Here is a 14,747-nt window from a genome sequence, read left to right on the forward strand (position 1 = left end):
AAAAATGCAATTTAAATTTTTTTAAAACTAAAATTTCCATATGCATATTTTACCTGCATGCTAAAATGTATGTTGTTGTTTTAAAGAATCTAGAATCTATTCCAGGTATTGGTTGCTCTGGGACTTTTTTCTTAGGTCTTTGTTCCCATTATTCTAGAACATATGTTTTTATAGAAACATTCACACAGGTTGTGAGTGACATTATGTTCCCAACTGACCTTAATTTTCTATTTGGTATGGAAAGACTGTGGGGGAAAAAAATTACTTCCCAGTAGCCAAATTGTTCCCTATTCACATATTCATCAGCACTACTACAATATAGCCTGCAGGTCAGCAGGTTGTAAACAGTTAGCATAAATTGGCAATTCAGAAACTGAATTTTAATGAGCAAATAATATTTTCCTCTGAATGCATTAGTGTCTCATCTGTCAAACCTGAACATTAATCAAACCCCTACTGAAAATGTCTCTGTGCTGCAGGTGTAGATCACTTTGCAGGTTTTCACCACAGTTTTTCTTTTGAAAAGCTAAAAATGGAAACATTGTATTATTTCACTTATAGTATTAAATTCACTTTCAAAAGTAGGATAGAAATGATACAATTTGGTAAAAAGACAAAAGGTAGATATGCCAACTCCTGAACTATACAGAATAATATGATATCTCATTTCTTTTCTAAGGGTGTACCATTCAATGAAGGAAATGGAATGAGCAGTTTATATAAAATCCAGGTATTTGCTTTTGTAATCATTTAAAATCCTTTTCCAGTTGTGGATTACTATAAATTCTTCTCTTCTCTTTCTTTTTCCTTGAAGGGAGGTGTGAATGTTCCCAGTTATCCAGGGCCACCTGGTCCTCCTGTGAGTACAGTTGTTCAACACCAAACACACTTAACAACAGTCACAGTGAAAACCAAAAACTTCTAAGTTTACTGGAAAACACATGCCCCAAATATAACCAAAAATTTTATAGCAGAAGAAAAGAAAACCACCATAATAAAAATGTACACAACCCAAAACAATGATAAATAGTGTTTTTCATAGTGGTGCCAGTTTGTTATTATAAACATTAAGAACGGAATAGTGTCCCGAACAACTGCTTTGATAGGGGTCCCATCAAATTGTGTTTACCTTTTCTTCAAATCCAAAACTGTAGCAAAACCTTAAAACTCACAAATATTTTTATGTGAGTTAAAACAAAATGAGTTGACTTGATATTTTATGATTTTGCTTCAGTCATTATTTTAAATAATGACATTCTGTGGTTTTCTTACAGGGCCCAAAAGGCGATCCTGGCCCCGTGGTATGTATGTTCCCATGCTTGTGTCATTTAGAAAACAGATCTTTGTTAAAGTTTGAAAGAAGAACATCAGGTAAAGATGGTGCTCATCAATTAACATATTGGAGTCAACAGGGTCAGGATTCCAAAGAGATGCCATCAGTGTGTTCTTTATTTTTAAGATGCATCAGTCTGCTCTTCCTGAAGGCTGATTTTTTTTTTTTTTGTCACTGTCCTTAAGATTCGTCTTTTTCCATCATTGTGCTTTAGAAATCCTTTTATTATGAAGGAAGATACATGTAAAACTCTTGATAAGTGAGACACTTTCTTCTAATAGCACTCTTTCTATGATTGATTCAGTTTTAAGTAGAATGTGGAAGAGAAAACTAGGAAGAAATTCTGTGACATGCCTGCCCTCTTCCCAATTTAAAAAAAAAAAAAAAAGGAAAGAGACTGTCTATTTGCTCTGGGTGTCTTGGGCAATTAGTCTGTAAGAGATGTGGTATGCTGTCATAAACTCACTTATGTGGAGTAATGTATCAAGAGGTTAACACTCAGCATGTAAGGAGATCTTGTCCTCCAACCACTGAAAGGATGATAATTGTTCTCAGCATCCTTCTCAACCATGGAGCTTCACTGTAAAAGTTCTGCCAAATTCAATTAGACTCCCTTTATTCCTTGGCATTCTTTCCTGTCATGTCCTTATCAAACATGTTTCATCCTTTCCTATTCTATTTGCGTATCTTTTTGACCTCTGGGTATAAACTTGGAATACCTGACACTGAAATAAACTTTCAACTCATTTCTTCACTGTCATGTGAAAAAGTTGAAGCCCTTTTATTATAGCACAGTGTGGTAAAACTGCATGAATAAATTTTCAGCTGTGAAAGAATAAGCCATAAAATGCAGTGTTTTCACATCTATATATGAAATATATAAGGACTTGCAGCAAAGAACCTATTTTTGTTGTTGGGCAAAATATATTATTAAAGCCAATTTTTATTCCCCTGAAAGCCTTCTTGTAACTAGTAGTACCATATTCCAAACCCCAAATATATTATTTAGAAGTTTCCTTTATCTGTTGTTAACTTTTCCTTTTCATGCTGTCAGCAACTGTACCCTTCACTATAATTTTAATTTTCTTTCATCTTGTCAACTACAAAATTTTCCTCCTGGTCTTTCCATCCTATACTTCCAGCTCATAAGACACAAAACACCCCTTCTGAACCATTGAGGTACACTTCTCATTGCTTTTTCTGGAGCATTTTTTCAAGTTCCTACATTAGCAGCTGCAGATTAAAGTGAGAATATATTTGTTTTACTTTCTAAGTATTATAATAATAAAGAAAAAATTCTAACTTGTGTGAATTGGAAGGTAGATGGAAGCAAAAATGTAGACAAATTTCTGTAGAATTTGAAGTGTTTACATTTCAAATTGCTTAGCTATAAGCAATAAAGGATGGAGAATCTAAACTAATTGCATTTAGAAATAACTATTTCCTGCTTTTAGAGGAGTAAATTCATTCATGAAACACAAAACCAGAAATATGGAATCACAAAATTAAATACTGTAAAAACCTTCAAGGTTACCCTAAATAAAATTTGAAAATGCTTTCTGAAGTTCTTTGTCAGGTAGGCTCTGGACTCATCTCCCACAAGTTGCACAGATGGAGAAATAATACTGCGTACCATAGAAATGAGCTAGGAATGGCAACATGTAGGTCACAGAGTAGAGAACTGAAAAGTCGTTTTTGAGATGGGTAGGAATATATTTATTTTCCAATGATCCTTCAGATCCCAAGATGATGGATTTGTACCACTATGTCAATAAACCTTTATAAAGCAAAATGACAATTAATTGAGTTTATTATCTTCTGAAATACTTCAATTTGTTTCTTTAGTATTCCATTTATAAGTGACTTTCAGTTAAATATTTAATTATTAGATACTTTCATACAAATATTTATTGATTAAGTACCTTCTCTTACTTAGGGACTATTGAAAATTATAAACAAAAAGAGTCAAAAGCTTATTACCTTTGTCAGTAACCCAGGGCCTCTTTTACATAGCTTTATGATTGGCAGGTTACATATTAAGAGATATTTTAAAAGATTCCTAAAGCATAGAATGAATCAGTTATATACTTCATTTAACATTCCATAATAAAGATAATATCATAAATAATAGTAGAAGTTAGAACCTTGGTAATATTTTTTTAAACAGATTGAAATTACGTATACAAAGATATACTCACAGAGGATGAATTTTGGAAGCTCTCTTTTCTATATGTTGTTGTTGTTAAGTGCCATTGAGTCAATTACAATCTATAGTGAGCTTGAACCTTGCAGTTCAAATGACTTTGCAGTCAGACTTTGCATTAGCCGACAGCATCACGCCAGAACTCCCTTTTCTATATAATCATGTATAAAAGCATCCAGTATACTAAGAAAATAGGTGGATTAACTAACTGATGAACAAGAAAGTGCCAACTTTATCTCTCTTGATTTAGAAGTCCTAATGTTTATTTGTTCCAAGTTATCAGCTCCACCATAACTTTTCATAATGCATGCCTTAAGAACCTAAAGGCTTGGCTAGCCTGGGGTCATATATTAAAATACACAAAAGATTAAAAAGAAGAAAGAAAATAGAAAATGCTTATCTATTTCCTGTCTCTCAGTACCTTATCAGTTTGGCTTTCACTTTTAGAATCATTGAATTATCCTTGGGTCATCTTCTCAAATATTCACAATTCATATCCTGCAGCAAAGAATATGTGAAAGTGATATAACTACTTTGAGAGCCCCATCTTTAAAGTCTTAAAGAATTTGGTCTCATTCCCTGGTAATCTAGCAGCCCCAAGTATTCCACAAGTTGGCAAACTTGTTTAGAGCCAAGCTTTTCATTCTCATTCTTAATAAAATTAGGATAATCGAGGAGGAGAGGGATTCATTCTAATTAGATAGCTAATCAGAACAGAAACAATTAATTGGAAAAGAAATTCATACTTCTCTGGCGAACAGCTTTTTTTCACAAACTATTTTCAAACACCAAATGCAAGCATACGTTATTAAAAAATACAGCATACTATTTATTGTAAAATTGCAAATTACAATTTGGGTGTTAATTTTTGGCATACACACAAACAGATTTGTGACAAATCATTGCCCCTGTAATTCCTGTGTTCATCTTTAACAGGGAGAACCTGGTCCAATGGGGTTACCAGGACTAGAAGGGTTTCCAGGTATAAAGGTAAGCACACATAGGGTGGGAATAGAGTTATTCATTCAACATTTGACAGATGTTTAGTGAACACCTACTGTGGAGCCAGAACTCTTTCAGGAGCTTCGGATATATAAGTGAATGAAACAGACAAAATGCTGTGCCCTTATGGAACTAATATTCAAAGAGGGGAGACAGCAACTAGGAATAAACAATAAATAAAAATATTAATGGAATCACTATTAGGAGTAGGAACACGGGTGGTGGTGGTGTGCCATGGAATCGGTTCTTACTTCTAGTGACCCTGTATAGGTTTCTGAGACTGTAAATCTTTACAGGAGCAGAAAGTTTCATCTTTATCCTGCAGAATGGCTGGTAGCTTCAAACTAATGCACTTGAGGTTAGCAGCCCAACTCATAACCACTACGCTACCAGAGATCCTTAGTGGAGTGGTCTGAGAAGGTATGAGCTGAACAAAAACTTGAAGGAGATGAAGGGAGTTAGCCAAACTTCCTCAAATCTGAATGAAAAATATTTCCTGAAGAGAAAACTAAAAACTAAATTAAATCTATTGTTAAGTCGATTTTAAGTCATAGGGAACCTATATAACAAAGTAGGGCTTTCAAGGGTGTAAATCTTTTCAGAAGCAGACTGCCACAACTTTCTCCCCACAAGTGACTGGTGGGTTTGAACCAACCACCTTTGATTTAGCAGCCAAGCACTCAACCATTATGCCATCGAGGCTTCTTTTGAAGAGAAAAGAACAAGTATAAAAGTCCTCAAGAAGACCAGTTAATACTACAATTATTCAAGTTTATTCAGCAATCACTGAAGCCAATGATGATGAAATTGAGAATTCTACCAACTACTCTTCAGTCTGAAATTGATCAAACATGCAATCAAGATGCAGTGATCATTACTGATGATTGGAATAAACAAATTGGAAACAAAGAGTAAGGACATGGCGTTGGAAAATATGGCCTTGGTGATAGAAATGATACTGTAGGTCAATGATGGAATTTTGTAAGACCAGTGACTTATTCCTTGCAAATACTTTTTTTCAACAACATAAATTCAGCTATATAACTGGACCTCACCACATGGGATACAAAGGAATCGAACTGACTACATCTCTGGAAATAAATGATGGAGAAGTTTAACATCATCAGCCAAAACAAGGTCAGGGGAAGAATGAAACATACCATCAATTACTCAGATGCAAGTTTACACTGAAGCTGAACATAATTAAAACAAGAACTTGAAAGCCAAAATATGATTTTAAGTATATCCCATTAGAATTCAGAGACCATCTCAATAACAGATTTGATGCATTAGACAGTAATGACCAAAAACCAGAAGAGTTGTGAATGAAGAACATCATTCAGGAAGAAAGTTAAAAAGGTAACTTAAAAGACTGGAATGATGATATGCATGACTGGAGAGAATTCCCGAAGCATTGTCCTTAAATAGGTAAAAGTTAAAAGAATCTAGTGCATACATGAAGAGTTTGGCTTCAGAGAAGAGTGTGGACAGTTCAGTTTTCCTAATAGTTATGAATACAAAGCACAGGGATGCAGATGCCAATATGTGAGAAGGTGTCTTGGTAGGGATCTATAGAAGTTCTTTTCTGATTGCTTAAATGTTCTCAGAGACAAAAGATGCAAGGTCATCATCTGAGACTGAAGTAGAGAAAAGAGATTGGGGTTTAAGAAGAAAGTCTTCCAGGAGAGGGAGGAAGAATTCATTGACCACATAAGTGAGGTAAGGGTGCAGCCCTAAGGACTCCTTGAGGTTCCTGGGCATGAACTGAAGTAAGACTAGTCAAGGAGAATTGGTGTGCTTCACAGACTCTCAAGGAAAAGCAGAAAATGGGAGTTGCATTTAATCAAGGTTCTATTTTTTGACAAGTTTAAGTACAAAAAGCAATAATAGGGCAAGAGAGTTAGCAGTATACAAAGAAAGGGATTATAATAATTGACCATGGAATTCATCTGGGTAGAGAAGGGTGTGGAGACTGATGAAAACATGGTAATATCAACTGATTAGAGGTCCAGGAAGCATCTTGAGGGCTAACAGTCCTTAAGAGATGAGCTAGAGCAATGAGAGATGGTGGCCCAAGGTCAGGATTCATTAAATTGAGATTATGGAGGATTTTATTGACAAGGTCTAAAAATTAATATAACTATTTTTGGTAAGTGCCGTCAAATTGGTGGCGACTCATAGTGACCCTGTATAGGGGATTCTAAGGGGTGACTGGTGAGTTTGAACTGCCATCCTCGTGGTTCAAACAAGCCTTTCAATGCAGTGCTTTTTCCAAACCAGGACTCCATATTGTAGTAAAGGGGAAGTTCATGAGAGGAGAGGCCCAAGTATTGGAAAGATCATCTTGTCAAGAAATGGCCTCTTGATGTCAATTTTTATCAAATATGCAAATATTTCCATTGAATGAAAAGTTCTATTATATTAATTTCAAGGAGAAAATCCCATAATTTAGAAGGAACAAAGTGAAATAGATTAGAATTATCTGAAGAAAAAAATCAAGCTTCGACTTTCATTATTGAAAGATTCTCTGGGCAAATTATTGAATAATGCAGAAAGCATCAAGAGAAGATCTAAGGAATATACAGAGTCATTGTACCAAAAGGAAATGGTTGATGTTCAATCATTTCAAGAGGTAGCATATGATCAAGAGCCAATGATCCTGAAGGAGGAAGTCCAAGGTGCATTGAAGGAATTGGCACCAAGAATTGATGTAATGAAAATTGAAATATTTCAAGAAAGTGAGGCGGCACAGGAGGCACTCACCCATCTATGCCAAGAAATTTGGAAGACAACTATCTAGCCAACTGCTTGCAAGAGATCCATATTTGTGCCCATTCCAAAGACAGGTAACCCAATGGAATGTGGAAATCATCGGACAATCTCTTTGATATCCCATTTGAGTAAGATTTTATTAAAGGTAATACAGAAATGGTTGCAAGCATACATTGACAGAGAACTTCCAGAGGTTCAAGCTGGATTCAGAAGAGGCTGTCGAAAGAGGGATATCATTGCTGATATCAGATGAATCTTGGCTGAAAGTAGAGAATATCAGAAAGATGTTTACCTGTGCTTTATTGACTATGCAAAGTCTTTCGATTGTGTGGATCATGACAACCTATGGACAACATTGCAAAGTATGAGTATTTCAGAACACTTAATTGTGCTCATGAGGAATCTGTACATGGACCAAGAGGCAGTTGTTTGAACAAAACATGGGAACACTAAATGGTTCAAAATTAAGAAAGGTGTGTGACAAGGTTGTATTCTTTTACCATAATTATTCAACCTGTATGCTGACCAAATCATCTGAGAAACTGTATTATATGAAGAAAAATGTAGCATTGGAATTGGAGGAAGACTCATTAGCAACCTGGATATGCAGATGATACAACTTTGCTTGCTGAAAGAGGACTTAAAATATTTACTGGTGAAGATCAAAGAGCACAGCCTTCAGTATGTATTGCATCTCAACGTAAAGAAATAAAAAAATCCTCACCACTGGACCAATAAACAATATTCTTATCAATGGAGAAAAGATTTAAGTTGTCAAGGACTTCATTCTTCTTGAATCAACTATCAACACTCATGGAAGCAGCAGTCAAGAAATCAAACAATATATTGTATTAGACTAATCTGCTTGCTGCATAAGACCTTTTCAAAGTGTTGAAGAGCTAAAATGTCAACTTGAGGACTAAGGTGTGCCTACCCCAAGCCATGGTATTTTCAATAACCTCATATGCATGTGAAAGCTGGACAGTGAATAAGGAAGACCACATAATTGATGCATTTGAGTTATGGTGTTGGAAGAAAATATTGAAAGTACCATGGGCTGCGAAAAGAACAAACAAATCTCTATTGGAAGAAGTGCAGCCAGAGTGCTCCGTGGAGGCCAGGATGGCCAAACTTCATCTCTCATACTTTGAACATATGTCAGGAGGGACCAGTTGCTGAAGAAAAATATCATGTTTGGTAAGGGGGCGGGTCAGAGAAAAAGAGGAAGATCCCCAGTGAGATGAATTGGCAGAATGGCAGCATCAATGGGCTCAATGGGTATGGCAACAATTGTGAGGTTGGCCCAGGATCGGGCAGTGTTTTGTTCTGTTGTTCACAGGGTTGTTATGAGTAGGTACCGACTCGATGGCAACTAACCACAACAAAAACAGTTGTTTACGTACATCCTTTGCACATTTTTTTTTTTTTAATTAAAGGTATTACTTCTATCTTATATGTTGGAGCTTTGTTTTGTTTTTTAAAACTGGTCTTTGCCTTTTAATTTTTATTTCATATAATTATCCATGTAAAAATTATAATTTATGTAGTCAAATTTGAAGCTCTTTTCCTTTATGAATTTTTGTTTTGTGTTTCTACATGAAATAACTTTTATTCTTTTACTCGACCAAAATTAGATGAGTAGTAACTTATATTTTCTCTTAGTTTCTTTATCATTCATATCATTTTATTCTTTACATAAGTCTGTACCAGATTTTTATGCAGTAGAGTGAAAAGAGAGAAATGAAACTTAAAAAAAAAAAAAAATCCAGTTATTAGTACTATTTAATGTACATTGGAGTCCTGGTGTGGTGCTGAAGGTTAATGCTCTGGACTGCAAAGTTGGTTTGAAATGCAAGATCAGACAGCCACTACTCAGAAACTCTACACAGGGACGCTATGAGTCGGAACCAACTCAATGGCACTTAACAACAACAATGAACAACACATTCTTCTCTTTACTAAAATGCTAATATAAATGCTGGTCTGTTTCTAAGATTTCAGTTAGATTGCATTAATGTACTGCTTAATCTCATGCCAATATTTTATTATTTTAATTATTATAGCTTTATTATATGTTTAAATATTTGATATTGTTAGTATCTTCCTTATGCATTATTTCTTTCATCCTCTAGTTTACTAATTATCCTGAGTGAACTTTAATCATGTAAGAAGTTCAGAAGGATTCCTAAGGTTCAGGGAAATGATTTCAACCTTTCCTGGAGTACTTCCTATTCATTTAAAAAGATCTTGATGAGATTTGACCTAGTTGGAGCAAGTTGGAGCAAGTAGGAATATTGTAAGAATTGCATTAAATTTATAAATTAATTTGAGTAAGCAATGACACCTTTACAACATTGTCTTGCCCTCCAAGAACAAAGCATAGCTCTCCATTTAATCAAGACTTCTTTTATGCCTTTCAATGATATTATAAAGTTCCTTTAATGTAGGTTCTGCTCAACAAAAATTGCCATTTTATGATCTCATATATAATCATTAGTATTTTTAGCATTGTCAGCTTTATCTAAAATGCCACATTCCTCTTGAAAAGAAATTGTTTTACTGTACTGAGAGTACTTAAAGGGATATTCTAATTGGTCAAATTATGATTTCTACAAAATCTCTATCTCTAGATCTTTTCATTCTGAGGTTTTATTCTCGAATGAAACAAGTGTAGGAAAGCTTTTTAGAAGATACTCAGTGTTCTTAATCTTTTTAGTTCTAGAAATACCCTTTTGACTATATGGAATAAGACATTAATAGTGGATCCATATGATAAACATTGGACTCCCAACCACAAGGTCAGTTCAAACTACCAAATGCGCTTTGGAAGATAGATAAGGCTTTCTGCTCCCACAAAAATTTATAGTCTCAGAAACCCTCTATAGGGTCACAATAAGTCAGCAATTAATATAACCTAACAACAATTTTAGGTCTAAATATCTGTGAACTCCTATTAAAAATAGTTCACAGAAATGATAACATGAATGCTTATTCTCATTAATACTCTTATTTACTTTGGTTTTATGAAAAAAGAGAAAGTTTTAAAAGGTTGTATTGGTTCTCATTCTGTTATTTTCCCATCTATCCTTTAGTTTCAGAAAAATATATATTGACAGAGTTTATCAGATCCAAAGGAAGCTTTAATAGATCCAAATGATCATTTGGGCACTAATTTTATAGGTCAATATCTTATATATATGATTATAAGTAACCTTTAATTTTTTATCTTTATAGGGAGATGGAGGCCCAGCAGGTCCCCCTGGGGTAGCTGGGATATCGGTGAGTACTGATTATGTCCCATTCATTTTGTAGTTAAATAATCTAGCACATGGGGTTGCCATGGGTCAGAACCAACTGGATAGCAACTAACAACAAACTCCACAGTAAACCAATCTAAAAACCCATTGCCATCTAATCCATTTTGACTAATAGCAACCCTATTGAACAGAGTAGAATTTGCAGTCAGATTTCCAAGGCAGTAATATTTACAGGGAGTCCTGGTGTGGCACCATAAGATAAGCACTCGACCTCAAGTTTGGTTTGAATGGAAAGGTCAGCAGTTCAAACTCACCAGCTGCTCCCTGAAAGCCCTATACCAGTCGCTCTGAGTTGGAATCAACACGATGGCACTTAACAACAATTTTTATAGAGGAATCCTGGTATGCTGTGGTAGGATAAACACAGGACAGCAAGGTCAGTTTGAACTGTAATGTCAGTTGTTAAAACCAACCAGTCGCTCCTTGGAAACCCTATACAGGGTCACTGTAAGTGGAAACCAACTTGACAGCATTTAACCACAAGATTTACAGAGAAGTCCTGGTGTGGCATTGGACTGGTATCCACAAGATCAGCAGTTCAAACACACCAGCTGCTTTAAGGAAACCCTGTTATGTACAGGGTCACTATGAGTTGAAACTGCACTTACAACAACAATATTTACAGAAGATTATCACTTCTTCTCTCACAGAGTGACTGGTGGGTCCGAACTGCCAACTTTTCCATTAGCAACTGAGCACTTAACTATTGCACCATCAGGTCTTCTTGTATATCTACCACCAGAAAACAAAAAAGACTGAGGAATGTTAATTATTAAGGCTTCTGTAGGATTCTATAATCTCCAGTTTAAAAAATAAACCCACTTGTCTCTCTCACCCCTCAAGAACACTCCATTCTTTATTGTCACCTTTTTCTTATTTTTTTCTTTCATCAGATCTAAAAAAAAATGTTAAGTCCCCATTGTTGTTGTTGTTAAGTGCCATTCAGTCTGTTCTGAGCCATAGCAACCCTGTATAGGGTTTCTGAAGAGCAGTTGGTGAGTTTGAACTGCCGGCCTTGCAGTACAAACCAATCTTGCAGTCCAGTGCTTTAACCCACAGCACCACAGCCTGTGACAATATATTAATACACAAGCACAGCTTCGAAACGCTTATTCTAATTCTGTGCTCTCTTATTTCAAGGATTCTTGATCCTCAAAAGGCAAATTTCTCAGCCTCTGGCATGTTCAAATTCATTATACCAAGTTGTAGTGTGTCTGAGTTTTCCCTTTAAAAAAAACATTGCCATCAAGTCAATTGCGACTCATCTTGATCCGAGTTTTCCCTTGGTCGGTGTTATTAGCAGAGCTTTACTGCTGCTAATGATTCCTTGTAAACTAGCCCTTCAATTCACTCAATCATTTTTGTTGTTCTTTGGTGTCAAATGTTTTAATCGCATCAAGGTCTTGTTAAATGAATGGGAAGCACTCCATCCAGGAAAGGTTAAAATAATTTCCCTGAACCCTAGGGATGATTGTGATCTTCTTACATGATGCTCTAATTAAAATTTTGTGGTCACACTTCATGAATAAGAGGCCATTTATCCTCTTACTGGGTGCTCCTGCAGAATAGGTCCTGGATAACACCAGTGGAAAGTCAATGGAAAGCCTGTGCTTAAATCAAAGAAACATGAGAAAGACAAGAAAAAGCTTCACTGCCAGCACGACCTCCATCACATACAGGTTCAGAAGATGCCTTGCTTCATTCACTTAACTGCTCAGTCTGATAACAAAATATAAAAATAGGATAAGCACTGGACTGCTAACCACAAGGTCAGAGATTCAATCCTACCAGTTGCTCCTAATGCCGGGTTGCTATAAGTCAGAATTGTAACCAACTCCACAGCACTTAACAACAAATAACAAGATCTACTTAAGTATTAGTATGACCGGAAAAACAAAATCAAAGTGTTTTCTTTAGCAAGCATTCTGAATCTTATATAATCCTTCTTGAAAAAAGCCTGGTGTCACTGTGGTTAAGCGCTCAATTGCTAACCAAAATGTTGTTCTTGTTGTTAATTGCCTTCGAGTCAGTTCTGACTCATTGGGACCCTGTATAGGATGTCCAAGGAGCAGCTGATGGGTATGACCAACGAACCTTGTGGTTAGCAGTCCAGTGTTTGTCATACAGTGCCAAACCAGAATAAAAAGATAGGAGGTTTGACTCCACCAGCTACCAGAGGAGAAAAATACGGCAGTCTGCTTCCGTAAATATTTACAACCTTGGAAACCCTATAGAGCAGTTCTACCCTGTCCTGTGGGGACACAGTGAGTTGGAATCAACTCCACAACCACGGGTTTGGTGGGTTTTTATGGACTTTTATTAATTCTTCTTGAAAGTAGACTACCCACTTATTTATTCCCAGTTCCCAACGCCTTCCCACTACAGATGCTAGTTATATATTTCAAATTGCTTCTGGAATTGCCCTCAGAGTCCACTTAACATCACATTAAAGTCACACCTTGTTTTTGTTTCCAATTGGTATGAAGTTTAGTTCCCCATTCTATTAACTTTGTCTGTCACCCTAAATTGGATTACTGTTGTGCTGTAGGATCAACACTGGGCTGTGAACCACAAGGTTGGCAGTTCGAACCCATCAGCTGTTCCTTGGAAATCCTATGTAGATTTGCTATGAGTTGGAACCAGCTCTACGACACTTAACAACAACAACAATCATCCTAATTAAGTCTACCTGAAAAGAAAACATGTTGGTCACCAATGAAAAGAATTTAAAAGATATGCTACTGCCTTAAACTGCATTCGAAATGAGCAGTTTCAAAGATGCTTTTAAAGTCTGTAGCATGATAGATCTAAAGAACTTCAGTGTTGTTAGGTGCCATTGAGATGGTTCAGATCATAGTAACCCTATGCACAACAGAACGAAACACTGTCCGGTCCTACACTATCTTCACAATATTTGCCACACTTGAGCACATTACTGCTGCCACTGTACCAATCAATCTCAGTGGAGGTCTTCCTCGTCTTCCCTGACTTTCCACTCTACCAAGCATAATGTCCGTCTCCAGGGACTGTCTCTCCTGATAATATGTCTGAAGTATGAGAGACATTCGTACCATTCTGGCTTCTAAGGAGCATTCTGGCTGTACTTTCAACACACAATTATTTATTCTTTTGGCAGTCCATGGTACTTTCAATATTCTTCTTCCACACTGTAACTCAAATTCATCAATTCTTCTATGGTTTCCTTATTCACATGCATATGTTGTTCATAAACATATGTTGTTGTTGTTAGGTACCATCGAGTTGATACCAACTCATAGAGACCCTATGCACAGCAGAACAAACCACTGCCTGGTTCTCTGCCAACTTCACAATCATTTCTCTATTTGAGCCCACTGCTACTGCTACTGTGCCAATCCATCTCATTGATAGTCTTCCTCTTTTTCCTAACCCTCCACCTGACCAAACATGATATCCTTCTCCAGAGATTGGTCCCTTCTGACAATATGTCCAAAGTACTAGAGACAAAGCCTGGCCATCTTGGTTTCAAAGGAGCATTCTGGCTGTACTTCTTCTAATGCTGATCGATTTATTCTTTTGGCAGTCCATGGTATTTTTAATATTTTCCTCCAACACCATTACTCAAATGCATCAATTCTCTACAGTCTTTCTTATTCACTGTTCAACTGTCACATGTAGATCAGGATATTGAAAATACCATGGTAATTTTTTTTTAGTCCCATTCTATGGGGGATTTATTTCTTTACCTAAAATGAGGGTTGTCATTATATATGTTTTTGCCTCATTCATTGAACAAAATGCTCAAGGTACTCTTTTATTTATTTTTTAATGTTTCATTGTGAATTATGTGATGTTTTACATGAGAGAACATTAGTTTTACATTCATCCTACCATATATTGTTTCCTTGCCATGGTTACAATCCCCTCCATGCATCATCAACCAGCCAAAGGGTATACCCTGCAAGCCTGCCCCCCAGACATCAGCACACAGTCCCTCTCCCTCTCCGGGTCTAACGTCCCCAGCCACTCCATCTCTCCACGCCATCGTCTCTGCCTCCATTTCTGGTGTCACTGCCTTTCTGGGTAGGATCCCCCTCTCCACTCTTCTCCCTTGATGGTCCCAGGGACCTCCGCTTCTAGA

General features: G+C 36.4%; 1 protein-coding gene across 1 annotated transcript in view; it reads left to right on the forward strand.

The window, feature by feature from the left end:
- COL19A1 (collagen, type XIX, alpha 1) overlaps positions 1-14,747 on the forward strand; it is a 506,470-nt gene that overhangs the window by 444,731 nt on the left and 46,992 nt on the right. The window contains exons 41-45 of the mRNA XM_006835782.1: positions 680-730; positions 815-859; positions 1,275-1,301; positions 4,473-4,526; positions 10,545-10,589. Coding sequence (XP_006835845.1) covers positions 680-730; positions 815-859; positions 1,275-1,301; positions 4,473-4,526; positions 10,545-10,589 — 222 coding nt within the window. The remainder of the gene's footprint in view (positions 1-679; positions 731-814; positions 860-1,274; positions 1,302-4,472; positions 4,527-10,544; positions 10,590-14,747) is intronic.

Source organism: Chrysochloris asiatica, unplaced genomic scaffold (genome assembly GCF_000296735.1).
Source record: "Chrysochloris asiatica unplaced genomic scaffold, ChrAsi1.0 scaffold00019, whole genome shotgun sequence".
NCBI classification, from domain to species: domain Eukaryota; kingdom Metazoa; phylum Chordata; class Mammalia; order Afrosoricida; family Chrysochloridae; genus Chrysochloris; species Chrysochloris asiatica.